The sequence below is a fragment of the Ursus arctos genome, unplaced genomic scaffold (genome assembly GCF_023065955.2).
Source record: "Ursus arctos isolate Adak ecotype North America unplaced genomic scaffold, UrsArc2.0 scaffold_7, whole genome shotgun sequence".
Classification (NCBI taxonomy): domain Eukaryota; kingdom Metazoa; phylum Chordata; class Mammalia; order Carnivora; family Ursidae; genus Ursus; species Ursus arctos.
The window spans coordinates 2836749-2864577 of record NW_026623089.1 but is presented as its reverse complement, the minus strand read 5'-3'; the positions used below and the strand labels follow the sequence as shown (position 1 = coordinate 2864577).

Sequence of the window (27829 nt, the reverse complement as noted above, 5' to 3'; positions counted from 1 at the left end):
TGCCAGTGCTTTTGTGGGTGTGGGGTTCTAGGAAATTGAAATAAAGATTGGCTCCATCATAAAATTGTAGGGCTCAGAAGCAGGGATGTTTTCTCAGTCCAGCAGAGCCAATCCCCAGAGACTCAGCAGCCGCCGAAGGTAAGTCAGCTCTGTGAGCGGTAGCTACCAGATCCCACAGACAAGGAATGAGACCCTGGGGGAAGGAACAAACTGAATCGAGTCTGAAGTATGTTGGTTTAAACTTAAGGAGATAAAAGGAAGAAGTGACCGTAAGGAATGAACAAGGGAATTTGAGGGGGAAAAAAACAAAACAAAAACCAAAGCCAGGGCAGAGTGACTGACGTTAGCCTTGCAGAAGGACCTACACACAGATTAGACACTCTGGAGCATGAGACCCCGAGGACCAAAAGCAGACTCCGAGGAAATCCCCCGGAATGCAGCCCCAAGCAGTAGAAAATCCTAAATGTGCTACTGTTGAAATTCAGTGGGAGGGACGGGGTGATCAAAATTCAGGTTAATTACTTTGGTACTATTTCTGGAAGACGTTTTTGATAAGACATGGTGATTTTACAGACGAACGATAGTGGCACATGTGCACCTGTTAGCCTTACAGAGGGCAGCCCCACTCCCGCTGGGCTTGCTTCTGCGCCTGTCATCCTGGCTGTGCCACGTCCTGCTTCACAGCGCGGCTGCAGACGTTCAGAGCCGCAAATAGCAGAGCCTGTGTACTAGGATGTTTCCTCCTGGAATCGCCTCTTGTTTTCAAAGATCAGTTATTTCTTAAAGCTAAAGGTGGAAATGTGGCTGGAAGGCAGCCCACCCCTCCTGCGGGCACCTGCCCACCGCTCCGCAGCTGTGGGCACACATACTCGGGAAACTGCTACAGATATCTACCCATGTGGGCACAGTAGACGTTTGTTTGCTTTTCACGTGTGTGGACGCAGGGCCTGAGGTTTTTACCCTCTTGTTATCACTTTTGCAGACCCGTGGAGGCCCCCACTCTTCCTGAGCTGCTCGGCCGTCCAGAGGAAATGACGGAGCCCCTGGTTCAGTGCGTGGCCTGGCTGGATGCCTATTTCCATGAGCCTGAGGTCCTCCCAGGCCTCCCCTTGCCTGCAATTCACCATCCCGTGTTCCAGCGAGGTCAGTAAGTCCACCGCCTCGTAGGGTTTCGCTCAGGGAGCTTGACCGATTAACTGTCACTTACATAACAGCCCGTGATATCGACTCTACCGACTTGGTGTCTTTACATCATCTAAACAGAGACGGCATGTGGCCACGCCATAAGGACAAGAGTTCACGATCTCCACCCATTCCAAATGCTTGTGTTAGTTTTGGCACGTGGTCACATAATTCTTGGCAAAGGCAATAAAAATGATGCATGCAGATCGACTCTTGACTCTTGTTGGCTGAAAGGTTTAAATAGGAACACATCTCAATAGCAGTGAATTTTTCAATAAGCTTATTGTTAACTTAAACTATCTGCTTGCCAACAGCACAGAAAATGAGGCTTGTACATGGACAATTAGCCACTTCCATAAACTTGGCTGGTGACGTTTACAGCAGAGTGGGCAGCGGCACTGTGTCGTCTCGGATAAGTTTTCAGTCTCATTTCTCAAACTTGCCACAGTTAGATACTGTGTTCTTAAAGCAGACATTGAGAGCTTACTGCCTAAATGTAGCAGGCTTAAGGCACATGGTCTGTGGTCACCAAAACACATTTTCCCAGATGCTTCTTTTTAAGTTCTTCTTTGGACCTTAATTATGGCAACTAAAATTATTCTAGACACATACCGGACGTTTATTTTGCATGGTGATTTTTTATACTCGTTCTAAGATAAATGCGTGTGTATGTGTGCACAAACATCCGTAGTTATACGCACACGTATACTCAAGGGAAAGACTACCTGAGACAAGACACGGTAAATTTAGGGGCCCCGGGTGGCTCAGTTGGTTGAGCGTCTGACTCTTGGTTTCGGCTCAGGTCATGATCTCAGGGCCGTGGGATCCAGCCCCACATTGGACTCTGCGCTCAGTGCAGAGTCTGCTTGAGATTCTCCCTCTCTCTCCCTCTGCCCCTCCACCCCTCCCTCTAAAATAAGTACATCTTTAAAGTAAATTTAAAGCAATCCTGAATTTCAAAACAGTCTCCTAAATAAGTTTAGTCAGATTCTAGTAGCTGCCATGATTTTCAGCAAAAAGAAACTTAAAAGTGCAGTAGGGTGTTCAGGGGCAGTGGATAGAGAAGCTCCTGGAAAGTTGAGCTAACACCTGAGTTGACTAACAAGGTCAGGCAAGTGAACAGATCGTACCCTGCGCGTGTTCGCACATAACGGAAACGGTGCAACTGCGATGAGCCCCCATGTGTCATTCAGAGCGGTCTCTAGGAGGAGTGTGGGAGCTCCAGCAGGCCTCAGCATGTCCCTGGGCACACGTCCTGGATGGGCCTCTGGTAGCGTGGGCCGGCCGGCTGCGTGGAGGCTGCAGGGCACACGGTGTGACCTCCATGTGCTGCGCGGGCTGAAGAACTCAGGCATGGCTTTGCTTCTGCAGTAGGGCTTGGGAATCCTGGTGCTCTGACCTCTGCCATCCACTGTCGTCACTTGGAGAGTGCTGCTGTGCCACTAGGAGCAAGAAGGAATTGCCTGACTGGCTCTCCCCTCTTGCAGCCTGTTGAATAGTGAGCAGAAATGTAAGGTTTTGAAATTTTCAGGGCAGAAAAATGAGAAAACCAAGGCAGGAAGTATCTGTATAATCGAAGGGGGAGGTGGGAAGTGAGCTTATAAAATCCTGAGGTCTTCCTGTCCTTGGTGTTTGAAGAGGGCTGGGACTGGCCACACTGACCTGCCTCCCCGGCCCTGGGCCCGAGCCAGCCCGTCTCCTTGTCTAGCCCCCATGGTCAGCGTGGGTGACCAGAACGGCTGGAAGCAGCCACTGGGCTAAGGATGGAGGCCGTCCAGCCCCAGCTAGAAGCTCTGCCCTGTTAGACGAGCCCCACAGTGCTGGCGGGTGCTTCCAACTGGGGCCAGGTCCTACTAGCCAGGTCTGGGGGGACAGCCTCCAGCACCCTCCTCAGAACAGGGTCCCCTGGGGCAGCCCCACCTCCTGACGGTTAGTGGTTGCCGAGGGCCAGGGTTTCCCACGCCGTAGCATGTGCAAGCCAGGTTTTTCTAATTTAGCTCAATCTCTTACTCCCAGGCAGGGACCAGGTGTGGGGATTTTATGGTCTAAGAAGGGAGGTGGTGGATGGTTATGATACAGTTGCTAACACGGAGTTAATTGGCACTAACCCCCAGATGTGGTGACACCCCTTTCTATCCAGTGGTAGTTGGCTTTGCTCTGTTTCTACTTTGTATCTTGTAGTCCCAGTGAAATCATGGTGAGCAGGCAAGTCACACGCAGGGACAATCCTCTGGGAACCTCGGAGACCTCTAGAAACTGTGCATTAACGTAAAGAAAGAAACCGTCGCAAACTGGGAGGCATGGGCACGTTTTAACGTGGAATAAATTTTTTTTTTTAACAAATTCTGTTTTCTGTGCATCTTAATTTTGGGGCACGTTTAACATACTTTTGCATATCATGTGTTCATCATGGCCTCACCTCTGAGATTTAGACCAGGTCTGCCTATGTCAACTTGTTTTAAAAACGTCGTCCTGACAGAGCTCACCCTGGAGCTCCAGCGCCTTAACCTGCTCGTCCCCCGGCACTGGCCAGCCCCGCTGCATTCCGAGGGCCGCTCTTGTCTGTGGGCAAGACCGCTTTACCATTTCAGGGTCTTTCGCGTTCACCATTGGTTCATTTTTTAAGGCTGGTCACACACGTGCGCTGCGGTAAGCCATATGAAATTACCATTTTTGTTAGGTTAAAACTTAACAAATACTAAAAATTTCATATAGTTCAGCTTCTTATCTTGGAAATTTTCCCAAGTTTGATTAGTAACAAGTTAATTGTCTGGGTTTTTCTGCCAAGGAGCCGTGAAGCTGTCTTTCGTGACCAGAAGTCTGGAAGCGTGTGTGGCCACTGCAGATGGGGGTCCTCGGTGCGAAGAGGGCTGCAGTGTGTGGGGCTCGGGGTGCTGCTCAGGAAATTACAGGAAAAGTGGGTGTTGAGTAAGATGTATTTTAGTTTTCTTGTGAGATTGTGTTTTTAGTGGAGGGCATTTTCTAAGAAAAAATTGTTTTGAGAGTTTAGGGGGGTTTTGCTTTTTGCTAATCTGCTTTATTAAAGTATCAACAGGACCATTTGTGCAGCCGCTCTGATGGAGAGCCAGCAGTCTTGGGACACAATGAACCATTTTAGGGAGGTCAGGTGCTCCCCCATCAAGTTCTTGCTAAGGTCAGCATTATTTTGAATTCATTTTTCTCCAAGAAATAGTTACTGAATGAAGCCATTGGTCTTGAAATCTTAATGTTTCTTTTATAAGGAGATACTGTTTGAAGTTCTTTCCAGTTAATATTTTCTAACTTTATATTTACTTATTAAAAGTACATCACTCCATTTTATCATAAATATCTTCAGGTAGTCTTCGTAGTCCATGGCAAAGCAGGTAAAAAGGTAAAAGTAACACTTTGCCAGAAGCATGATTTCACAGAGTTCAGGAAAAGCCAACCTGGGGGAAACTGAGACTCAGCTTTCAGACTCAGAATGTGTGCACACGCTTTCTTCCCCTTCTCAGCTCCTCTGTCTGTCGAGGTGCTCAAAGCAGGGTGCCTGGGCCTCTCTGCTTGCTCTGCCAGGCTTCCCCACAAGATGGGCCCCAAGAGGCAGCCCCGCAGCACAAGCTCCCCAGTGTGCGCAGTGGTATGAGCCTGGCATTGTGGACAGTGGTGGGGGACGGCGGTTGGTTGGGGACAGACGACAGTGGGCATGGACGGTGGTGTGAACGGTGGTGGGGGATGGACAGCAGTGGGTGCGAACTGTGGTGTGAACAGCGGGTGGGAGGGGACAGTTGGTGGTGGGTGCAGATGGGCGGGTGGTTGGGGACAGACAGCAGTGGGTGCAGACAGTGGTGTGAACGGTGGTGGGAGACTGTTGGTGGTGGGTGTGGATGGCGGTGGACCCCAGCTGCTCCTCCCGGTGTCTTCTCACAGATGATGGTTTTCAACAGACGAGTTCTGAGTTTTCTTTTCAAAGTGACTGCAATGTTCCCTTTTAAATGAAATATTTGACACTTTAATAATTCCTTCGTCGCAGCTATTAGCTTGTAGCTATGAAGTCCAGTCGCATGACAGTAGTAGAATCTGCATCTGTTAACCCTGCTGGCACGCAGTGTCTCGTGACTTCTGTTCCAAAACCTCAGGAAGGGTTCTCGCACTTGTGTATCTCTGTTGAACACCCTCTTTCCGAAGGGCCTCTGCTGGAAGCCCTGCCAGAGAGTTACGGGAAAGGCCCTTCCGGGGTGAGTTAATTCCTGCACGTCCTGGAAGACAGTCCCAGCGTAGTGCGCCTGCCAGCGGAGGCTGTGGGGGTCCTGGAAGGCTCTTGGACCGCGAGGAAGGGGCAGCATCGTTACCTCAGGTCCTCACCAGAGACGGCCCTTCACAATTAAAAATCCACCGGAGAGAGCCAAGCAAGGGCTACTCATGCCAGCCCTCCACGACCCGCAGCCCCACAGCCTTCGGGGGCACAGCGCTTCTGCCCTCCGGCTGTCACGCACCCCGGGGCCGCTGTCTCCCTGAGAGAGGAGGCACTGAGCCCTCTGGCCATCCGGGTCCTGTGGCCCGTTCGAGTGTTGTTCACGTCGCGGCCAGAGCTCGCGAACGCCGTGTGCACGTCCTGCTGTGGCGGAGAGAGGGCTCTCTCCTACCCCTCCCCTGCCCACAGCAGGAGGCAGCTCTGTTTGTTCACCAAGTTCGTACTGACGTTCTTCCCTGCACTTGGAAACAAACCTAACCTGAAGAGGATACTAGCTAGAGCAGGGGATGGCATTTACAGCTTCTGGTCGGTGACTCTCATGGTTCTCCCGTATTGCAAATGAGGCCTTATAAAAACTGTGGGCCTTGCTCTGATATTACCTAGTTCGTAAACCTTCTGATGCCCATTTATTGATGAGAACAAGCTGACAACACTGCATTTAAACTAAATGGAGGGAGAATGAGCTGGGAAGACGAACTTTCCACCCTAGAGCTGCCACGCTGCTTTTGGGGGCAGCAGATATGGAAATCTGGCCCAGGGCCCTCTGAGGCCAACACCGGGGGAGGCACCGATCAGAGCCAGAGATGGGGTGGTGGGCCTGAGGGCTGAGGTGCCGGGAAGATGATCAGGTGTCTGAAATCAGGAGCAGTCCCTCCCGTCACAGAGAGTCCAGCTCAGCCTGTGCTGTGCTGTGGTTTCGAGCCGGGGGGGGGAAGGGCTCAGGGGTTGAGGGGGGTGTTTAAGAACAAAGGTGGGCGCGAGCCCTCAATGCAAATGGTGTGGAGGATGCAGAGTGAGTCCTGCGGGTGACCGAGGGGGTAAGCGAGCCATCTTCCTCATTGGGGGCATTTGCCTCCCTGCTTTCTGGGCCCGATGAACCAGTCTCCGTGAAGCCCTCCTCGCGGCACCAGAAGGCCTTTTCAGAGCCTTGCCGAGGGAGCACTGCTTTCTCCAGACAGCGCCTTCTGTCTGGCCGTGAGACCTCACACCCCCGGGAACGGGCAGCTGACGCACAGCCCTCTCCTGGTGGACAGAAGCGCCCCTTCGTGGGCTGCCCGGCCCCAGTCTCCGTTCAGATACATGCATCACTTCCAGCTCCTCGGAGTAGCGGTGCTAGGTTACCAGAACTCTGCGTCCACCGGGAGGCTTTCGCTAGGTCAGGGGCCCCCAGCCTGAGCAGAAAGGAGCCACAGAGCCCCTGAAGGGTGGTGGCTTGTGGGCCCTGTGGCCACTGCCCTCATTGGTTCTGGCTCTGTCCGAGGCGGGGGGCTGGCCAGGCCAGCTCAGAAACAATCCGTGTACTTCACCCTTAGCTCTTCAACTTGACTGATCGTCGACGTTTTGGCATATTGGCGAATTTCATGGGCCAAAGAGCCTGGGGTTCAGATTATGTCTTAGTTCATGATTTCCTTTTTTATCATGCGGTTTCCTGCCTGGCACTTGTCCTTAGTGTTTGTTTGTTCTTCGCGCTGCACAGCCACATCTTGCACGTGGAGTTTTCGCTTCGGCTGTGATTCATTTAAACCAACAGCTTCGTCACGCTGCTCTTGACTCTCCAGCCCTTCATCTGGGAACGTATGTATCCAGATGCTCCAGGCAGTTTGTTCATATTATGCCTATAATTTCTGTGCTTCTCACCCCTCCCCAAGACACATCCAAAATCTTAAGACAGGTAAATATACATACATGCACATATATTTTATCTGTGTGCATATGTACATATCGCACATACAAGCGTGTATGTTACATACGCATGTGCTATTTTGAGCATTATTGCTCCAAAGGAATTTATTGACGTGGATCGGTCTCTTAAGAGAGCTTCTGCAATGTGCATCACTCTGTGCTAAGTTCGACATTCCTGATTTAATAATGATTTTTGTTTGAGACCTCTATTTGCACATTTAAGAAGTGTTTTTGCTGTTGTAATTAACAGCTTTTACAAGTTTTAGGTTAGGTATCTAGAGCTCTAGCCAGGTGAGAAGGTGGGAGAGCCAATATGTCACTCATTTTTGATTTGTAAAGTGTGAGCAAGCCTGGCTGCACATCAGTGTCTGACTCATGTCAGGATGAACCCCCCCCCGCCCCCACCCCCGCCCCAGTCCTGATTGTCTAAAGAGTGTTGCCAGGAGGTGCCGGCACTTTGCCAGGATAGCCCATGGCAGAGTGTTGGCAAAGCTAACCAGAACCTTCAGGAGGTGTTCAGATACTTTGGGCCCAAAATGTGGTTTCTCTTTGAAATAGTTGGACGAGGGAAGCTCTAGATTCTTAGGGAGACCCCTGAACACTGGGAGCAGCCAGTAGAGGGGAAGAGACCACTTCAGGTCCCGGATACCTTATATAGAGCCCGTCCTGGGTTTGCTGTGGAAGAGGTTCAATATTCTCGTAACCCACAGGGTCACCTCACACCCACCCTAGAGATGGTAGCAAATGCCCCTCCCATAGAGGAGAATTTACTCAGTCGATGGGGACCGGCTCCTGAGATGCTCGTGTAGCTGAACAGGACCATGGGCTGGACCCCAAGAGCAGGCATGGGGTTCCTGCGCCCGAAGCCCTCTGACAAATCAGTAATCACCACTGGCTCCTGGGAAGCCTCATTCAGTGGAAGTTTCATCCCAAATCTGGGGAGATGCTCAGATCCTATGTTCCCTGAGGTTTCCATAGCTCAGGCAAAAAAAAAAAAAAAAAAAGTGAACTTGAGAAGACCTTTACTCAAGGTCACAGGGGTCACACATTGTAGTGTAACCAAGCTTAAAAGGTGATTTGACGTCAGCTACTTTCAAACTTGCATTGGACAGGACAGGGTCTCTATTACAAGTAAATAATACTGATAATTGAAATTTGTCACAAGTGCTGCTTTTATGGGAAATATTCACATGACAATATCAATGTTACATCTAGCATAATTATCGCAAGCCAGTGGCAGTTCCTGTTACAGAGCAGTCGCCTGATTATGTCCACACGTTTAGGAAGATCACCTGCAGTGTGCTCGTGTTGGGCGGGTGTGGGTAGACTTCACCCCAGAGCAGCACAGGATCAGATTTCTACCTACCAAGAAAAGTAAATTACATTGTCCGTTTTCTCAATCTTTCATTTGAAATGGGCTTTGAAAAAAATAGGAATTTTCTATCAGATCTGTATTTTAAAGTGAAAAAAATACACTTTTCACTTAAATGTGCTTTCAAAAATTTTATTCCCACTGTAGGCATTAGATTAACATGTGTTGCTTCAAAAGAGAATGTTTGAGTATTTTTGTTGTAATTTCACATTTTATAGGCTGTGTTAATGCATTTTAAACCATCCTAGAAATAATAAATAGAATTATCTCTACCACCTGGGTTTATAGAAAAATTATATTTTAATAAAAAATGTACATAGAACTGGACTGTAAGTTAATATGTTAAGCACATCAGCGTTAGAAAATTAATGGCAGTAATGCTGTAAAACCGTTTGCAGGAGCCAAGAGTGTAGAAACCATTACTTAATTTAAATTTCCTCATCACCTACGAGTTTTACGTTCGTCCCTTATGTTCGGGTTGACTTGGAATAGACTTACAAGTACACGATCTGCTTTAAAGGTTGTGTTTACGTGTCGGAATAGAAAATCCCATCTCTTCCGGAGGCCGTTGGTGTGACTCTGGGACCGTGTGGTGGCCGTCATCAGGCAGAACGGACCCCCGGGGGCTCAGTGCGCTGGGCATTGTGTCCGGTGTTAATGCCACACCATGCAGTACTTCTGAAGAATGGAGCAGGGAAGGGAAGTGTTTAGCCGAAAGTACATCACTCAGTTACAAGTGATCAATCACGAAAAATCAGGTTTTTCCTGTCCTACAGATATTAAGGCAAATACTGATCCTGTTTGGAAAGTAGCGTCTCTGGTGAGTCCTGCCCCTGCCCACCCCGCCGCCAGCATAAATACCTACAGTATCTCCGTTACTATGGCAACTACTTTTTCATTTCTTGAGTACTGCTGTTGATTGTTGCACAAAACACACTGTGTAGAGGACCCATCCCTAGACGTGTGTGTGTGTGTGTACGCACATTGTCTGCATTTTCTAAAAATGCGTGTTCCTTCCTCAGCTGGCCTGTGGTCGGCATTCCCTTGGATGGTTCGAGAAAGACCCAGAGACTGAGCTCAGGAGACACAGGGCTCATTGCTTGGCCAAGACCTACTTTTCATAGAAAATTCGCATCTCTTCCTCTTTTTAGAATCAAATATGCAAGAACCAACATAAATGGCATACCCCCCCCTTTTTTCCCTCAAGAACCGGGCCTTTGATGTTCAAGAGCAGCTAATATTAAAGGCCATCCCTCGTAGGCCGTGGAAACTGTGCCTATTTATGACCGGCGTAAAACGGCGCAAGTCTAGCTGGGTGTGATGGCATCATTAGTTTGTGAATCGTATCCTTGAAAATAACTGTGGAGGAGCCAGATCGGTTTAAAGGAAGATAACGGGATGGTTTAAGCTGCTTAGGTTGAATGCCAATTATGTTTTAATATTCAACTGAGCATATTTTACTAAGAAAAAAGGCCGCGTTGACGCATACATAACTCATTGGCAGCGTCGGCCAGCTGTGCCACTCTACTCCGAGAATCACTTTGTGCATTTTAGTGGCATGGTAATTTAGTGGAGAACTACCTGAGTGATGGCATTTTCAATGAGCAGGTAATCTACAGAGAATTTTTATATGGTTATGAGTTCTGTGCTTCAGCCCGGCAACACAAAAATACATCAAGACCAATTACGGTATCAACTTTCAGTGTGGTACCCTCGCCACGCAAGTGCATGTATTTCTGCCCCAGGCATTTCAAATTGCATCTAATTTGAAATCTTTGGGGTTTTAATTAAATTTCAGAATATATGGAATTCTTCATTAGTACCTGCTCTGAATAGCAGATTATCCTTCTCTCGGTCTCGTTAAAGAAGTAGGCTGTGGTAAATAGCATGTTCAGGAACTGATCATTTGTGGGGCCTGGGTATTGGAACAGAAATAGTGAAATGCAAAATAATATCAAAAAGATTATTAGTCCAGGGAGAGTCTCTTGATTTGTATTTTAATGGAATTTTACATTTCTCTTAATGATTTGCAAATTGTCCTCTGATTATAAGATGCATTAAGCTTTTCATTTTAATGGCAAAGACACAGCCATTAGCAGAATTTTTTTTTTTCTGTCTTCTTTTTAGAGTGCTTCCCTGCAGCAGATAAATATTGAAACCATTAACACCTTTTGATGTTCCTCACAGCCTGCATCTCGGACCCACGTGTGGCTCCCGTGGTCTCTGGGTGTTAACACCTGGCTGGAGGCCCCTGCCTCTTCACTGGCCGTGTTTCCTTCTCCAGCATATAGGATCCGTTTTTAAAATTTCATTGGCCGATCTTGTTTATTTGTGTTAAAGCTAATGCATTTAAATATTATTAATGGCCCAATTTGTATTAATAAAAGCTGTTCTCCTCAGTGTGAAGGTTGACGGTGCTCACAGCTCCTACCCCGCGCTGGTGTGTAGGGCTGGAGTGAGGGAGGGCCGAGCGCTGTGCGCGGAGAGTGCAGGAGGAGAGTCTCAGCGTACCAGTCCGGGTGGTTCTGGGGAAGTCTGCGCGCAGTGAGAGAGACGCGCCGGTCACGCCGTGTCCACCAGCTCCTGAGGCTGGCCACGGCTCCACCCCAGAAGTAGCCCACTTGCCTTTGGTTTGGCCTCTGAGATAATGTCTTGAACTTCAGGCCAAGACTTCTCGTCCCTACAAAGTGAATGCCGTTTACGTGACCAGAGCTACAGGCAGAAATTACCGTTCCTCCCCCGCCCAGCTGTGCTTGGGACCTTGCTGCTCTGACCCAGGACACAGGAGGGAGGAGGGCGCAGGGCTGCTGAGGGCAACAGCACATTTCCTCGGTCCTTCGGAAGACGGCAGCCCCATGCTATCGTGTAACTGGAAAAACCAGGGCTGCCTCCCAGCTGAGCCAGGTTAGGCCTGTGCGCCTTTGGCCTCCGTCTTCAAGGGCAGATCTTGACTCCAGGCCAAGTGAGCAGACCTGAGGGACTTGTCCATCTTACCTGCTGACCTTGACCAGGCCCAGGTCTGTGAGGATGTGAGGCATGAAGCCAGACTCTTGTGCATGCTCCCTTCGACCTCTCCTGGGTCGGGGTGGGGGTCATCTTGGAGGCGTGTGGGTGCTGGTCTGGGCACCACGCGGGCAAGCCATCAGCATGCACGGCCCTGCCCGCACGTCAGGGACGCCCGGTGCTGAGCTCGGCCTGCGTGGAGCCTGAGACTTCTGCCGAGTGTGTGGGAGCCAGCACTGTCTCTGGCCGGCAAGCTGAGGAAATGTCTGCACTGGCTGTGCTCGCCCGGGCTGCGGGAATGTGTACCACAGGCTGGGTGGCCGGCACGGCTGAAACTTCTCTCTCACAACTCTGGAGCTGGAAGTCCAGGGCCAAGGCTTTTCCCGAGCTGCCCTCCTGCTGCCCCTTCATGTGGCTGCCCCTCTCGGGACAAAGTCCCTTGGGGTCTCTTTGTGTGTCCTCCTTTCCGCCTGTTATAGGGACTCCAGGGTCGGATGGCTCAGGCCCTCCCTAATGACCTCCTCGTAATCACTTTTTTTTATAATATTTTTTTATGTTAGTCACCATACAGTACATCCCTGGTTTCTGATGTAAAGTTCGATGATTCATTAGTTGCGTATAACACCCAGTGCACCATGCAATACGTGCCCTCCTTACTACCCATCACCAGCCTATCCCATTCCCCCACCCGCCTCCCCTCTGAAGCCCTCAGTTTGTTTCTCAGAGTCCATGGTCTCGTAATCACCTTTTTAACAGCCCTTTTTGCAAAGTCCCTTTCTCGGGTGCTACCGGCTGTTGGGACTTGAGCACAGCCTCTTGGAGGACACAGTTCCACCAGGAACAGCCTTCCTGAGCCTCTGATTCCCCACCTGTCAGTGTGTAAAGCTGTCCTGGGGGTGACACGGGACCACCAAGGACCCGGCAGCAGAGCACCTGCTGCCTGCACAGCAGATGGAGTGTGTTGTCAGAACCCTGGTGGTCCTGCGGTCGGCCTCCAAGACCCCGGGCTCTGCTGAAGGCTTGGGCCCGGCCCCTGAAGTGCTCTTCTTGGTGTCCGGCAAACCGCCCAGGACGCTGGCCGTGCCTAGTGAGTACAGGATGTACGGCACACGTCCCCACGGCGTGGCCACATGGAGCCACAGTAGAGGGCCGGCGTGTCTGCAGAGAGCTCACTGCAGAGCCAGGGAGGAGGACGGAAACCAGCCCGCCGTGTCGCTCTGCCTGAATCTTCTCTGGAATACCTGGTTCTTTGTCTGTTCTTTCACACGAGCCTGAAGATAACGTTTTGCTTTCTTAGATGGTCTTATAAGTGGACATCCTCCTTTGGCGAGACACGTGTGTGCGATTCTGGTTTAACGCTGGGGATGTGGGCTCCCAGCATGGTGCTGCAGAACGCAGGTCCGATGGCTCCAACTGCTGCTGGAGATCTCTGAAGTGTTAGCTGGAGCTAGTTCCAGACCTGTGAACACACTTTGTTGTCCGTGTCCGCACTTTGATTCCGCAGCCATGGTTTGGGGCCATCCTTGTAAGCATGGCTTTTTGCTCTGCAGAAAGAGAGGGGATGTAGGCAGTGGGCGTGTGCAGAAAGACGTGCCTCGTGTTTCTTAGCAAATTCCTGGTATAAGTGTTTTCTTGTGACTTCAGTCTTACAAAGAGAAGGTAGAAAAAACATCCTGTAAATTAACTTGAATGCTTTCTTTCTTGGTAGTGAATTAGGCCTCCGGAGGAAAGCACGGAGCCTTTCACTGAGGTGCTGTCTGGAGTAGGAGTCTCGTCACACTTGCTCTGCATCTCCAGGGCCTGCAGTCCGGGATTCCCTGGCTCCGGGCCGTAGTGAGTCACTCGCCTCCCTCCACGCCTGAGACCCCGGTAGCCCTGGCTTTGCGTTTGGTTTCCTCACTGTCTGGACCTGTTTTGCAGAAGCCCCCGTGAAAGGTTTATTGAGGAAGTTGCTCTCCCTGTCTGCAGGCCAGCTTCTGGTGACTACTCACAGGCCTGCCTTTTCTCTCCACACAGGGCACAGCCGTGCCCCTTGTAGAGAAGTGGTTTCCGCTTGCTGGGGTGCAGGGTGGACGAGATCCAGAAACGTGGAACCTTACGTTGAAAATCAGAAGAGACACCTTCCCGAGGCCGGGACCAAGAGCAGAGGTCTAAATAGGCCCTGGATCCTGAGGTTCCGGGCTGCCCCCAGGGGGCTGTTGCACAGTCCATCCTCAAGCCGCCTGCACCCCAAGGCCAGAGCCCTTCTCGTGCCTCGAGGTGCAGCAGTGCCAAGCCCCTGCCGTCCCAGCCCTGGGCGCTGCACGGGCACCACTTCTGAGCCGGTCACAGGGTGTCTGGAGAGCTTCGTAAGACTCCTGAGCTTCTAAATTCAGCAGTTTTAATCTTGGATCCTAGAAGCAAACCTTCGGACTCTGAGTTTATACCAGAGAGTTGAGCTGTGTTTGTTCTTACAGCATGCAGGATGATTTTTTGAGAACTTTTTACAGCTTGTCAGTCTTACAGACAAGGCTGTTTCTACCTCTCCTGCCAGACACCTGCAGTGCCCAGCCAAGGGTGTTGTTGCCCACCCTTCCCCTCCACACCCTGCCATGGGAAACCAGCAAAATAGCACCCCCCCCCCCAGCTGTTCCCTCATCCCTGCACTTGCCGCTGCCCTGAGCAGAGAAGTCCCAGGGCTCTGGGACAGCTGAGCACCAATGGGGTTTGGGAAGACGGGAGCAGACCTACATTCAGCTCTAGAGGAACTTAATTTAGGTCAGTTGATAAAACCTGAGTTCTACTGGATGTTAAGATGTCTCACCAGGAAGAGTGCATGACCTACGAGCTTGGGAAACTGTAAACAAACCTGAGTGGCTTTCTTTATGGCAAGACTCTTCAATATAGTGCATGTACTGTTGATGGTCAGAGGGTCTGTATTTCATGAATTTCCTGAACTTCCCCAAATGGAGAACCTTCTTCCATAGCTCCTCTCCCTGTTAGCACCTGTGGGATGCTGATGTTCCCCACAGGGCAGTCTAGGGAGCCCTGGCCTATGAAACTACCATGAAAAGGACTTAGACTTCCCAGGCTGACCTTTGGATACTTGGGTAGATTCCAGGAAATTTCCAGCTTTGTAGAGAACCCCTGGGAGGCATGCTGGGACAGCAACAGCTGTGCAGCCCTCCCCTCCCTGGACGAAGTATGTTCTGGCCCTTTTTTCCAAAGATCAGGTGGAAGGAAGTGTGGAGGAGTATCAAGATTCCCACCTCCCAAGTGCCTTGGACATAGTTACTAAATGACCCTTGATTAGTTATTCCATTTTATACATTGGTGTCAGAGGTCCTAGAAATTAAGTGCAATACATTTATTGAATTCTTTTCCTGGATTTAAAAAAAAAAAAAAAGTCATCTTCTTCAAAATAAAGATCAATTGGGAGGAAAAGAAGATGGTCCTGAATGGTGAGGGCTGGGGACTCCAGGCTTCCCATGAATGGGTGGGGAGCAGTTGCCACCCACCGACTGAGCTCCAGGCCTGACCGTGAAGACTGGAGTTCAGTTCTTCAGTTGTTCAGCAGATACCCATTGAGCTATATGCAAAGCCCTCTTCTAGGCTCTGGGATTTTAATGAAGGAAAAAAAAAAAAAAACTCTGGGCCTTATGGAGCTTCTGTGCCAGTAAGAAATATATACATATGTATCCCCTGGACTGTCAGGGCATGACGTGAGTGCTTTGGAGGAACATAAACCAGGCTGATGGGATGATGAGGATGGAGCTTGGGGGTTGGGATCCTAAGGGCCCCTTTGGTGTGTGTAGAACTCAGATGCTTAGATGTTTCTTCCTCTTCCCTCTCCTGTTGTAAAATCTAAATGTTAAGAAGAACAAGAAAATCATGTAAATAAATACCTTTTGAATCACTTTTTATGAGATGAGGAGCAATTTCAAGAGCCTCCTTCATTGTTGAGCACGTTGAAGGCAAGTTGATATTTTCATGATTTTTATGAAGTACTTCAGATAAAAGAAAATTCATAAAGAATTTGTGAGGTATGAATAATAAAGGGAAGGTTCGTGATGCGCCACCCAGTTAAAAAATGGAGGACCACCAGCACTGCCGAGTACCTTGTGTGCGCTCCCTGGCCATGTCTGCCTTCCCCTCCCTGCTGCTCCATGCTTTGCATTATATATGAATGTAATAATACTGATGTCTTCCTGTGACTTACTTTGTTCAATCAACATTTTTGTGAGATTCCTCTATTTTTGAATCCTGTAGAGATTTTCATATATATCCCATCTTGTGAGTGTGCCATCATTTGTTTCCTACCCTATGTCAGTCGAAGTATGGGTTCTTGTCATTTTTTGCCTTTAGAACTAACGATGCTGCAAAAATTCTAGTACAGTGTGTTAGTGTTCTGGGTGGCTGTAATTTGTAGGCAGAGTACTGGGGAAGAGGGTGCCATGCAGAGAAAGAGTTCCAGAAATCTGCATGGTGTCCCTTTGAGTTTGTTGCAGATCCTAAGATGTACATGCATGGGGAAGCCATAGGATACCAGACAGGAACTAGTGGGAACTGAAGATGAACAATTCCTAGAGGAATCAGTATCACTAGAAATGGGAATTTTCTTTAATTTAAAAGATGATTAACTCTTCACAATAAAGTTGCTAATAAATTTTGGAGGTTATAATATTTGTAGAAGTAAAATAATAGCATAAAAAGTAGGACTAGGGAAATAATAATATATTGCTTTAAGGTTCTTTATGTTATTATGAGCAAATGTAATATTATTTGAGGACAGACTTTGATAAGTCAGAGATGAATATTATAAATCCCAGAATGCCACTAAGAATACGAATATAAGTTAGCAGATAGTTCATATCCTAATAGAAAAGGCAAAGTAGAATATTGATTTTAAAACATAATCTAAAAGGAAAAAGAGGGAAAGGAGAGCAGAGAACAGATAGGACAAATAGCACCTTGATAGATTTAAACCCAACCATATTGATAATTACATTAAATGTAAATGGTCTTAAGATTCAAATAAAAGGCATAGATTAACAGACTGGATTGGAGGGAAAAAAGCCAGACCCCCCCCCCCACTATATTTTTCTCCAATACACAGATAATAAAAAGATAAAGACAGACTCTATTAAAAGGGAAGAAAAATGAAGGCACATGTATCAAAGGAATAAGTACAGTTGTCTTCATTTTCAGGTTACATAGTTGTTTACATAGAATATGGTATAGGACTTTGAAAATCACTGTTAAGAACTAATAAGTGAATTTACCAAGGTTGAAGATACAATTTTAATATATAAAGAAAAATTAGTGTCAAAAATATATTTAGGATTAACTTTAATGAAATATATGTGAGACCTGTCCAATGAACAATATAAAACATGGCTGAGAGAAATTAAAGAGGACGTAAATACATATCCCTTGATCATAAGAAAAGCCAATATTGCTAAGATATTAGCTTTTCATAAACTACTTTTTATGTTAAGTTCACTCAGGCTTTGAAATTCCCAGCTGATTCTAAAGTTATGTGGAAATGCAAAGGACCTAGAATATCTAAAACAACCTTGAAATAAGTATAGATGTCTATTCTATCTTTGAAGAAGACTCCAAATAGGTCAATGAGAAAAGTAAAGTCTTTTCAACAAATAGTGCCTGAACAACTTGATATCCTCTGCAAAAGAAGAAAAAATTCACCTTGACCCCTCACTCACACCATATGTAAAAATTAATTTGGTGTGTATCTGTACCTAAGGGTAAAGCTTGGACTCCAGTGCTTTGAGGAAAAAACTGTGGAGGATACCTTCACTAACTTAATAGACAAATATTTCGTGTACTGCAGAAAGATAAGGCTTTGAACATACAAATAAAATAAACTTTATCGAAAGTAAAAGACATCATTCAGGAAATGAATAGGAAACCCAAAGAGTAAGAGGAAATATTTGCGACACATACACGTGACAAAGATTTGTACACGTGACAAAGATTTGTACACAGGACATGTGAAGACTCCTATGACTCCATAATAAAAAGTCCAATAAATGGGAAAAAGACTTAGCCTCTTCACAAAGGAATATGTATTCATTGATCCATAAATACATGAAAACATGTTCATCATGAAATTAAAGCTCTGTTACCATTGGTGTTAGTACCCAGAAAATGAAATATGGAGGTCTAAATATAACCAAGTACGTACTAGATCTGTAGGAGGAAAACTAGAGGTAATGGAAGAGATCAAAGAACTAAATGGATAGAGAGGAATCCCATGTTCATGGACAGGAAGATTTTATATTGTCAGAAGGTCAGTGCTTACCAGCTTGATCTAGAGATTCAACACAATCACAATCAAAATTCCAGTGAATTGTTTTATGTATATTAACAAACTGATTCTGAAGTTTATACAGAGACCCAGAATAGCCAGTAACACAATACTGAAGGAAAACAAGATTGGATGACTGACACAACCGTATTTCAAAACTTACTAAAAAGCTACAGTAATCAAGACAGTGTGGCACTGGTGAAGTAATAAACAGATCAGTCGTACAAAGGAGGCCAGAAAGAGACTTAGATGAATATAGCCAACTGATTTTCAGCAAAGACACAAAGGCAGTCCAGTGGAAAAGAAGATAATCTTTTCAACAGATGATGCTGGAATAACAGGACATCTGCATACAAAGAAATGAATATAGACAGACTTTCCACCCTTCACAAAAATTTAACTCAAAATGGATCACAGACCTAAATGTAAAACACAAACCATAAAACTAGAAGAGAGGACAAAACATAGATGATCTTGGAGATGGTGATGACCTTTTAGATGAAATACCAAAGGCACAATCCATGAAAGAAAGGATTGATAAATTGGACTCCCTTAAAATTAAAAACTGGTGCTCTGTGAAAGACCGTATCTAAAGAATAAGACAAGCCACAGAGTGGGAGAAAGTATGTGCAAAAGACTCATGTGTAAAAGGCTGTTATTAAAAATATACAAAGAACCCTTAAAACTCTGGAAGAAAATGAACCAGCCAATTTAAAAATGAGCCAAAAACATGAACAGACACCCATGACCAATGAAGATATGCAGATTAACAAGTAATCAGATATCATCCTACATTATCAGGGAAGTGCAAATTAAAATAACGGGATACCACTACACATCTCTTCGAATGGCCAACATCCAGAACAGACAACAGCGAATGCTGGTGAGCATGGGGCGCAACGGGAATTCTCACTCATCGATGGTGGGGATGCAGAATGGTGCAGGTGCTTGGGAAGATAGCTTGGCTGTTTCTTAAAAAGTAAACATACTCTTGCCATACAGTCCAGCAGTCATGCTTCTTAGTATCTATCTACATGAATTGAAAACTCCTGCATACAGATGTTTATAGCAGCTTTATTTATAATCGAAAAAACCTGGAAGGAGCCAGGATGTCCTTTGGTAGGAGAGTGGACATCTGTGGGTCATCAGCATGTTTCACAGGCCCCTCTGACACCCCATAGAATGGGCTGGCCATCCCGATCTCATGGGCACGGTGAGGGAGGGAGGGGAAGCCTCAGACCCAGGTCTCTGGGCTCTGTCACCAGATTCTGCTAAGCCAGCAAGCCAAGTGGGGGCTTTGTCAGTGGGTTACCTTTCCATTCTGCAGTGACAACAGTCCTGTCCTGCCAGCTTCCTGCGGTGATTGGGAGATGTCACAGAATCCACGTCCATGTGGGCCCAGGGTGTGACCGGCCCCCTGGCTTGGCCACGTCTGCAGACAGGCGGCAGTGTCCTGGGCAGGCCAGAGCTTCTGTGTCTGTATCCATGGGCTGAATGACTGAAGTTGAGTCATCTAATTATAGATCATTGAATGTTTCCCAGTGCAACACAGAAGTTCACGCATCTGCGTGTCAGACGGCATTCCTAGACCTGAAAACCATTGTGTCCGTTCTCCCCCTTTTCCTGAGTGTTTCTGTGTTAACCCACACAACAGGCCTGCTGTGCCAGCACCCCGGCAGCCCTTTCAGGATGCGCCCCAGGACCACAGAGTGCCTCCTGTTTGCGGGGCTGCATGCGTGCCAGTGGGCTAGGCCACACATCGGCGTACGTGGACATTGGCTGGATGGTGTGCCCGTGCGGTCCTGACACATCCACAGAAGCTCAAGGGCCAGAGCATAACTTCCGTATTCTTTATTTTTAAGCAGCAGTGTGGGGATTTTGTAGGCCCATGAACCCACTTGGCCACCCTCCATATAGATCGGCCAGGGTCAAGGGCCCCAGGGTTTCAATTCTGTGGCCACCCTGCCCTGACTGTGGCTTTTGTGTCTCCTTGGCAGTCATGCACTGTCAGCTGAGAGGTGCCTCCTCTCCCCACCATTACCACAGCTCACGTTCAGCTGGACCTCTTTGCACACACAGCATCTCTGAAGAGCGGTGAGTTTGCCTCACAGACCTGCACTGTTCCCGGGGTCCGGGTGGGGCTGGCCAGCATCACACTTCTGAGTACGGCTGTGGTTCCATTGGCAGCTTACCTTCGCTGAGCACGTCCCACGTCACAGGGCCTCTGCTGAGCACTTTGTGCAGACTTCGATTCACCCCCTCGACGCTGGGATCCTCGGTTTCACGTTGAGGACGTGGAACTTGAGGGAGAGAACTAGCTCAAACAGGCGGTGGCACAGATGAACGCATGCCCCTGTCACCTCACCACATGAGCTCTTTACTCACACCCTGAAACGGGTGCCTTCGCCACGGCAATCTTTGCCGACGGTGCCGTGAGCACACGGAGCCCTGTGCAGGTGGGGTCTGGCCGCCGGCTCGTGCTTGGGAGCGTGAGCTGGTCTGGAAGCTGCCCCTGGTTTCCACTTCGAGCACTCGGTAGACCCAGGAGGGGGACTCTGACAGGCTGGGATGCTGCTCTGCCACCAGCCTTGACGGATCTTCAGTTCCACACTAGTTCACGTCTGGTTTGGGGCTAATGCTTCCAACACCAAAAGCCAGAAGGCAGCAGCCACATTCAGACTGTGTGAAAAGTGGTATTGGCATTATTCCGCAGAATCTTCTTGGGGAATTTGAGCCTGTGATAGATAAAACGTATGTCTGAGACTTTTAAAAGGTTTAAATGATACATGCATACCTGATACTGCAAATTCAAAATAGAACAGTTTCGTCTCTTTGCTGTTGAATGTGATGGATCTTCTCACTGCACCCCTACCCTGCCCCATAATATGGTAACAGAGTGTTGGCTGAGAGAAAGGAATCAGAATTAAGTTGCTGGGTTTGAATGGGGCGTGGACGTGTAAGAAACACATGAGGTTTTTCTGTACCTGCAGGTTCCGTCTGTTTGAGGTCCACCGTCCTAGCTCTGGGATCCCTGATGGTCGTTTTGAGAATTTGGGAGAGGAGCGGACTTGGGGGTGGTTATTGTGGGCCGTCTCATTCCTACGGCTGGTGAGGTCACGGCGAAGTCAACACTAGGGGCCCACCCTGAATTCTGAAACCCATTGATGCCATCAGGAGGAGAGGTGCGTGCGGTGGCCCTGGCGACTGTTACCTCTGGTGTTCACGCTTGTGTTCCTTCCAGGCTGAATCCGGACTGGTGCCGAGGGACCCCTAGAGAACAGGGAAGGGATGCTCTGACTTCCAAGGTGGGGGCCATAAATACGCTATATTTCCCATGCCCTCTTGCATCACTTAGTCTTTTATAAATTTTTTTTTTTTAGATTTTTTATTCATTTGAGAGAGAGTTAGAGCACAAGCAGGGGGAGAGGAAGAGGGAGAAGCAGACGCCTCACCGAGCTGGGAGCCCCACATGGGGCTCGATCCCAGCACCTGAAGATCATGACCTGAGCCGAAGGCAGACGCTCAACCATCTGAGGTACCCAGGCACGCCCCCCCCACCACCACCCCGTTTTCCCAGCAACAGCACTGAGTTAGTGACAACAGCCACAGCTCTTTTGTGACACTGTAGCCCAGCCTTCAGCCAAGGAGCAAAGTTCTCTGCCCTCCCCGCCCCGGGGAAGTCCACCAGCCAAAGAGCCCACGGTCTCTGTGCCCTGGGGCTCCAGACTCTGCTCCTTCGGGCCTCCAGCCTGGACTGCACAGAGAGGCCCAGGGACTGCTAGTAGGTTGGGATCTCTCACGTGCCCAGAGCAGAGGGAGAACCCTTGAGCTCCTCCATTCGTCATGAGATCAGGTAACAAATCTAATGTCAAGTGTAAAACGCTGAGGAAGCCGGAGGTGTGCAGGCTTACAGGGTTGCCCACAGCAGCCCCTCCCTGCACCACGACCCTGGTCCCCGAACCCCCCTGGCCTGGCAGCAGGTGGTAATGACCCCTGCCCACTGTGTCCCTCCCTGCTCAGAACTTTCTTAGCACGTGTTCCGTGCGGTGCCCTGGCCAGCCCTTTGCCTGACCTTCCCTCCGTCCTTGTCACCCCGCCGAGGGCACACGTGTTCCCCGTTGTGTGGGGACCCCCTTCACCCACACCTGCACGGCCTCATCCTCATTTGAATAGGTGAGAAGCCAAAGTCAGCTGCACAATTGGAGCTAGATTCCAGCACTCAAAATTCAGTCACAACTTCTTTTGAATTCTTCAGCTGCCCTGCGGCAAAGGCTCAATGTTGATACTGAGATTAATCCCCAAAGAGCCCCTCATTTCTCTGCAGAGAAATTAAAGCTTGCCAGTTTTCCTTTTGCCTGTCCTCCTGACAGCTCTGTCAGTAATGATATGCCTTCTCCATGGCATAATCCCTGTCCTACGGTAAAGAATAATTCATTAAGAAATTAAGGGCTTAGTGCCTTTCTGTTAAGTTGGTCTTCAAAAGTTAGCTAAAATTACTTAACAGACCTCAGGGCCGTTTCACAGAAGCTCAAGAAGCCGCATGGGTGGGGACCACTCGGATCCCCCCACCCCTGTACATCTGTCAGTGTTCCCAGAAATTGAGTCCAGGGATGCAGACAGAAGTGTCCGTGTGTCGGGCCTGGGGCTGTGGGACGCTGCCCTGGTTCAGGATGGTGATCAGACTTGCTGGGAGCAGCAGATAGGTCTGCTGGTGAAACTAGCAGGGCTCCCTACCCCTGCCTCGGGAGGGCCAGCAGGAGGCTTCTGGAAGTTTCTGACGGGATGCACAGGAGTTTCTGAACTGGGTTCAGAGCAGGGTGGGGTACGTGTTCACACACATTATTGCATACACCCGTTATTACACATTTAACAACTATTGGTGTGTTTAGCATTAAATGGCATGGGTCCGAAACACTCCCAGCTGGTCCCTTCTCTGCCATGTGACTGACGCCACCAAAGGGAAGGCATGATTTGATGTCAGCTGTTGCCAACTCGGGCAGAGGAAGGGACATCAATGTTGGAAAACATCGTCTTGTGTACATTGATAACATTGTGTCATTTTAAATCTGATTTTCCACCTTTTTTGTTGTTTTGCTCACGAGGTTGTGCCTGGGAGGGAACACCGCCCCTTTGTGTGAGCACGCGTGTGAACCAGGTTCAGGTCTTTCTTGGCCGGGGGTGGGGGGGAGGCGGGTGGGCGGCAGTAGGCAGGCAGGCAGTGTCCTGGCCGCAAAAGCTGGGAGAATTCGTCAGGAGAGAAAGCGAGTGCCCCGAAGCAGAACAGCGCAGGTGAAGCAGGGGCCAGGTGTCCTAGAACATGAGACCTGCAGACTCAGACTTGGTGCCGAGCCGCTTCTCAGTGGCCCCCAGTGCTTGGAGCACACTCAGGTGCACGCTCTTGAACACGTACTGTCCTTCCCTCCCCCCGGCCTTTTCACGGTGTGTTTCTCTCTGGTTCTTATATTGTTCAGAAACCATTAACACCTGCTCAGTCAGGTATTCCGCTTTGAGCTGAATGACAATTATTTGAATGGTAAAGGGTGTTAATATATAATTATTCACATTCATACCAGGACATTCACAGTTTAATCATTTCTCTGTAGGCTTCCTTAACTTTGAGCTTACAGTCTTAGGCATAATTCTTTTGTTAAATAAGTTTCGGGCACTCTGATTATTGGGAAGGTGATTACAAGCAGGCCCAGGTGCGGCATTGAGGCTGTCCCGCCCCCCACCTGCTCCAGCCTCCCTGGGTGGGGGGGGGGGGGGGCACCAGGTTCATTTCCGAGGGCTAATAGTCCAATCCGTCGGCGAGATGAGCTCTGTGATTGTGTTCCGGTGCGTCCAGGACCCGATGAGCGTGCGGGAGCATTTCTATTCATGAGCACCGTGCCCTGCTCGGCCTGGCCAGGCTTGGAAAGGGACCGGCTTAACCCTTTAGACCCTCTGTTCATCTGGACCCCTCCGTCCTCCTTAAAATAACTGAGGACCCCAAAGAGCTTTGGATTGTAAGGGCTCTCTATCTCCATTTACCATGCTGGAAATTAAACCTGTGAATTTCTTAATGCATTAATTTCCCTTAAGATAACAATGAATTCACTATATGCTATCAAAAATAATACATGAAAATGTTTCCAAAAACCAAAGTCTTACGAGAAGAGTGGCATTATGTTTACCAGTCTCTTCAACGTCTGCCTTAATGGAATACAGCTGGATTCCCACAGCCTCTGCTGTTTAATCTGTGATGCAATCACGTCATTTAGCTTACGGGAAACTCCTGTATACTTGTGAGAGCAGGAGAATAAGAAAGGCAAATAACATCTTAGTATCGCTGTGAAAATCCTCCTAAACAGCTCTTGGGGATCCCAAAAGCTCCCCAGACACCACTTTGAGGACCACTATTCTAGAATACCCAAAATTTGTATTGCTCCTAAAAATTACTCATTGTCTATATAAGGAGTAGTAAAAGTTTGTGGGTTTTGGATTTTTTTAATTTTTTTAAAGATTTCTTTATTTATTTTGAGAGAGGGAGAGTGCAAGCTGAGGGAGAGGGAGAATCTCAAGCAGGCTTCCTGCTGAGCATGGAGCCCAATGTGGGGCTCGATCTCATGACCCTGAGATCATGACCTGAGCCAAAATCAGGTCTGACACTCAACTAACTAACAGCCAACCAGGCGCCCCTATTTTATTTTTAAACTCATATCCCAGATTCCCTCTTCTTGGCCTTTAGCTGGAGATGTGTACAGCTGTGGGACTTGCCCTTCCCCGTCGGCTTCCCAAATCTTTAGCCCATTCCTCACACTCTGTCTGACATCAGCTAGATCCAGAATCAGAGCAGAGCCCCACACCTTGTCCCCAAGGTGGCAGGAGGGAATGTCACATCCGCGTGGACCTCGGGGGCCTGGGCAAAGGGGCAGCATCACCTCGCAGGTCCTTCTTTCTTCCCTGTTACCATTAGGGAAGGGAAATTTAAGACCCAAAGACACCATATTTCTGGCAGCCGAGCCAAGCCCCTGCCTTCAGTGGGTCAAGAGTGTATCTGTGGGACTGGACACAGAATGCTGTGCGGGGAGACCACACTTGTCTCCCCGGCGAGCAGGGTGAGCTCCTGTACATCGGGATGCCATCCACCCCTGCACAGGCTGTGGGCGATGCCGCCTCTCTGCCCTGCCTGGTGGGGGGCAGTGGCTGAGTAGCAGCCACCTATGGCTAGCCCAGAAGGGGGAGAGACGCAGGAACATCAGCAGAGGGCGTGAGGGTCTGCTGGACACTCCTGTTCCCTCCCAAACTGCTCTTTGGTTAAGGATGCGTCATTGTGTGCAGAGAAGAAGTGAGGGATGGACAGCCAGCCTTTAATCCGCACAGCCCTATGGACAAAGCGTTCTTCCCCCAGGTCAGTTCTGATAACCTTCGCAGGGCATATACCTTCATGCTCATCCCATCCTACCAGGATGAAACCAAGACTGAGGGGCAGGAAGAGGCTCACAGGTGTGAACCTCTGTGGTGGATGCTGAGGGATGCTGAAAGAGTGGGATGCCTGTGAAGGGGGTCTGTACCTGCGAGCCTGGTCCCCATGCTGGCCTGAGCTTCCTGGTGTCCCCTGGGACAGCCTGCTCCATCCTGAGCCCCGGCGACTTCTCACCCTCAAAGGAGAGGACCAGAGGCATGGCAGCTCTGAAGGATTCAGTAGGATAAACACGTTGCATGGTTCCTGGTACACAATAAGCGCTCAATAAATGTTAGCGTTTGTTATGATCATCATTGATTTTTAAGCAAATTGACCAAAATTTCCAAATGAATGTTTGAAATCACCATGCCCCTATTTCCCCAGCATTGCTCAGAACGTTTGAAGAACTTCTCTTTCAAAATAGTCTTCTAAATCTGCATTTGTATGACTGACTAGGCATTTATTGCCTGCTTACTGTGTGCCAAGAGCTACGTTCAGTACTTCAGAATACTCTGTGTTGGCAAATTTTCTTACCCAAGAATGGATTTGACTTGTGGAAAGTGATCCAGAATTCAGCCTATTGATCATTGGTCATTAGCAAAAACCTGTTTGGACCCACAGCGGTTGAGACCAAGAAATAGCAATCCGTCTTCACCTGACACCACATCAGCTGGCCCAGAATACAGCACCCAGGGGAGTAGCCAAGTGTTTTCTGGAAAAAGGTAGCGCTTCTCAAAGGTTTCCTTTGAAAGGAACATGCCTTCATCTCTGAGCATTCTGTTGGGTCGTCTTCCAGCCGAGCCTTGTGCACAGGTGGCCGCACCGGGCACAGGCCCATCCGTGAGGTGTCCGCCACCAGCTAGGAAAGGAAAGCTTGTGAAGATTTGTCACCCAGGGCTGAAGGGGTGTTGGGCTTAGAGCCAGTTGCACACGGGGGACGGCGACCGCTGTGTCATCGCACTGAGTTCTTAGAGGAGGCTCTCACAGGTGCAGGCACTGGTGTCCGTTTGGGAACAAAGGCCAGATTTCTCTGGCATGTCCATTACCAAAGCGGTCAGTCATGGGGTTAATCCTCAGAGCAATCACTGTTTGTACCCCAAAACCACAGGGCTTGTGCTCCATTGCTCCCCTTTGGTGTGTATCTTCTATTCTTGGAAGAAACTGGTAAACGGACACTGAGGAGGTGGGAGTGCAGAAAGACTCATCCAGAACAGAAGGCCTTAGCCAAGCCACTGGGCTTGGGACTGGCTTGCAGACAGACACCCTGTTACCAAAACCGGCTTCGGCAGTAGAGTGCCTGGGTCCCGCCCTCCAGGCCCCAGAGAGCAGCGGACCTGAGTCCGAGGCATCCAACCATCAGTGTGGACAGTAGTCAGACCATGGCCCTGAGCCTGATTTTGTCATTTGTTCAGAGAGAATAGTGATGGCAGCTTTGCAAACTGGGTGTTGGGGACTTAGCGGAAAATGAGCGAGAGCTCCTGAGAGCTCAGGAAGCTCTGTGTCTGGGAGGCGGTTAGGAAGGCGGGACCAGAGTAGGGCGGGGGGGGGGGGGGAGGGCTGGGCGGTGGCCAGGCCAGCTGCCTTCTAGTGCCTTCTTCCCACCCCTGTGCTGGAGAGTGCTGAGCTGTGCCTGGGAAGCCGGGGAGGCCAGGATGCCCCTGCATGTCTGAGGCATTCCTGCAGACACCTGCCTGTGGAGGCCAGCCCACTCTGTGTGAACCAGGTGCCCTAAAGTGTGAGAGTAGCAGGAAAGTACCTCTTTTTTGTGAATGTGAGAGACCGTGCATTCCGCCTCTGTATGTGGCTTTCGTAATGCCACCATTGGCTGTAAAACCATCACAGCCTCACACGCGGGGTGGGCAGAGTCCGCTGGGATGGGGTCTTGCCTGCGTGCCTGTGATCTGAGCTCTCAGCAGTGCCTGGGTCCCAGACGTCCACACACGAAAGAGGCCGCAGGGCCAGGCTCTCAGCTAGGAAAGAGTTCTTCTGGTTTAGCCCTTGCAGAGAAGGTAACAACGGACCATGGAGTGGCCTGTGCATGGCTCTAGATGGGAGCCTCTTGCCTCTGAAACAGCCACGGTCTGCCCAGTCATCTTCCCCAGCTTGCCCGGTTTGCAGGATCATTTCCCCTACTTGAAATGCCCCCTTATGCCCAGGAAACTGCTGCCTGCCTGTCGGGACCCAGGCCCCTGTCAGTTCCGCTTTGTGTCTCTCACCACCTCCTTGCCCTTGGAGATGACATTGGTGCCCCCCATCCCATGCCACAGGATTCTGCAGACTGTTCCGTAGTACATTTGAAATAAAGGTTGGCTGTGGGGCTCTGTGACCCACAGCCCCTCTCTCCAGCTGGGAGCGGCCCTGCAGTCTCTAGACTGAGCTCCTCCT

General features: G+C 49.2%; 1 protein-coding gene across 5 annotated transcripts in view; it reads left to right on the top strand.

Annotated features, from left to right (window-relative positions):
- MGMT (O-6-methylguanine-DNA methyltransferase) overlaps positions 1-27829 on the top strand; it is a 294313-nt gene that overhangs the window by 241490 nt on the left and 24994 nt on the right. For all 5 annotated transcript variants that reach the window (XM_026494402.4, XM_057308350.1, XM_026494401.4 and 2 more), the window contains one exon: positions 983-1143. In XM_026494402.4, coding sequence (XP_026350187.1) covers positions 983-1143 — 161 coding nt within the window. The remainder of the gene's footprint in view (positions 1-982; positions 1144-27829) is intronic.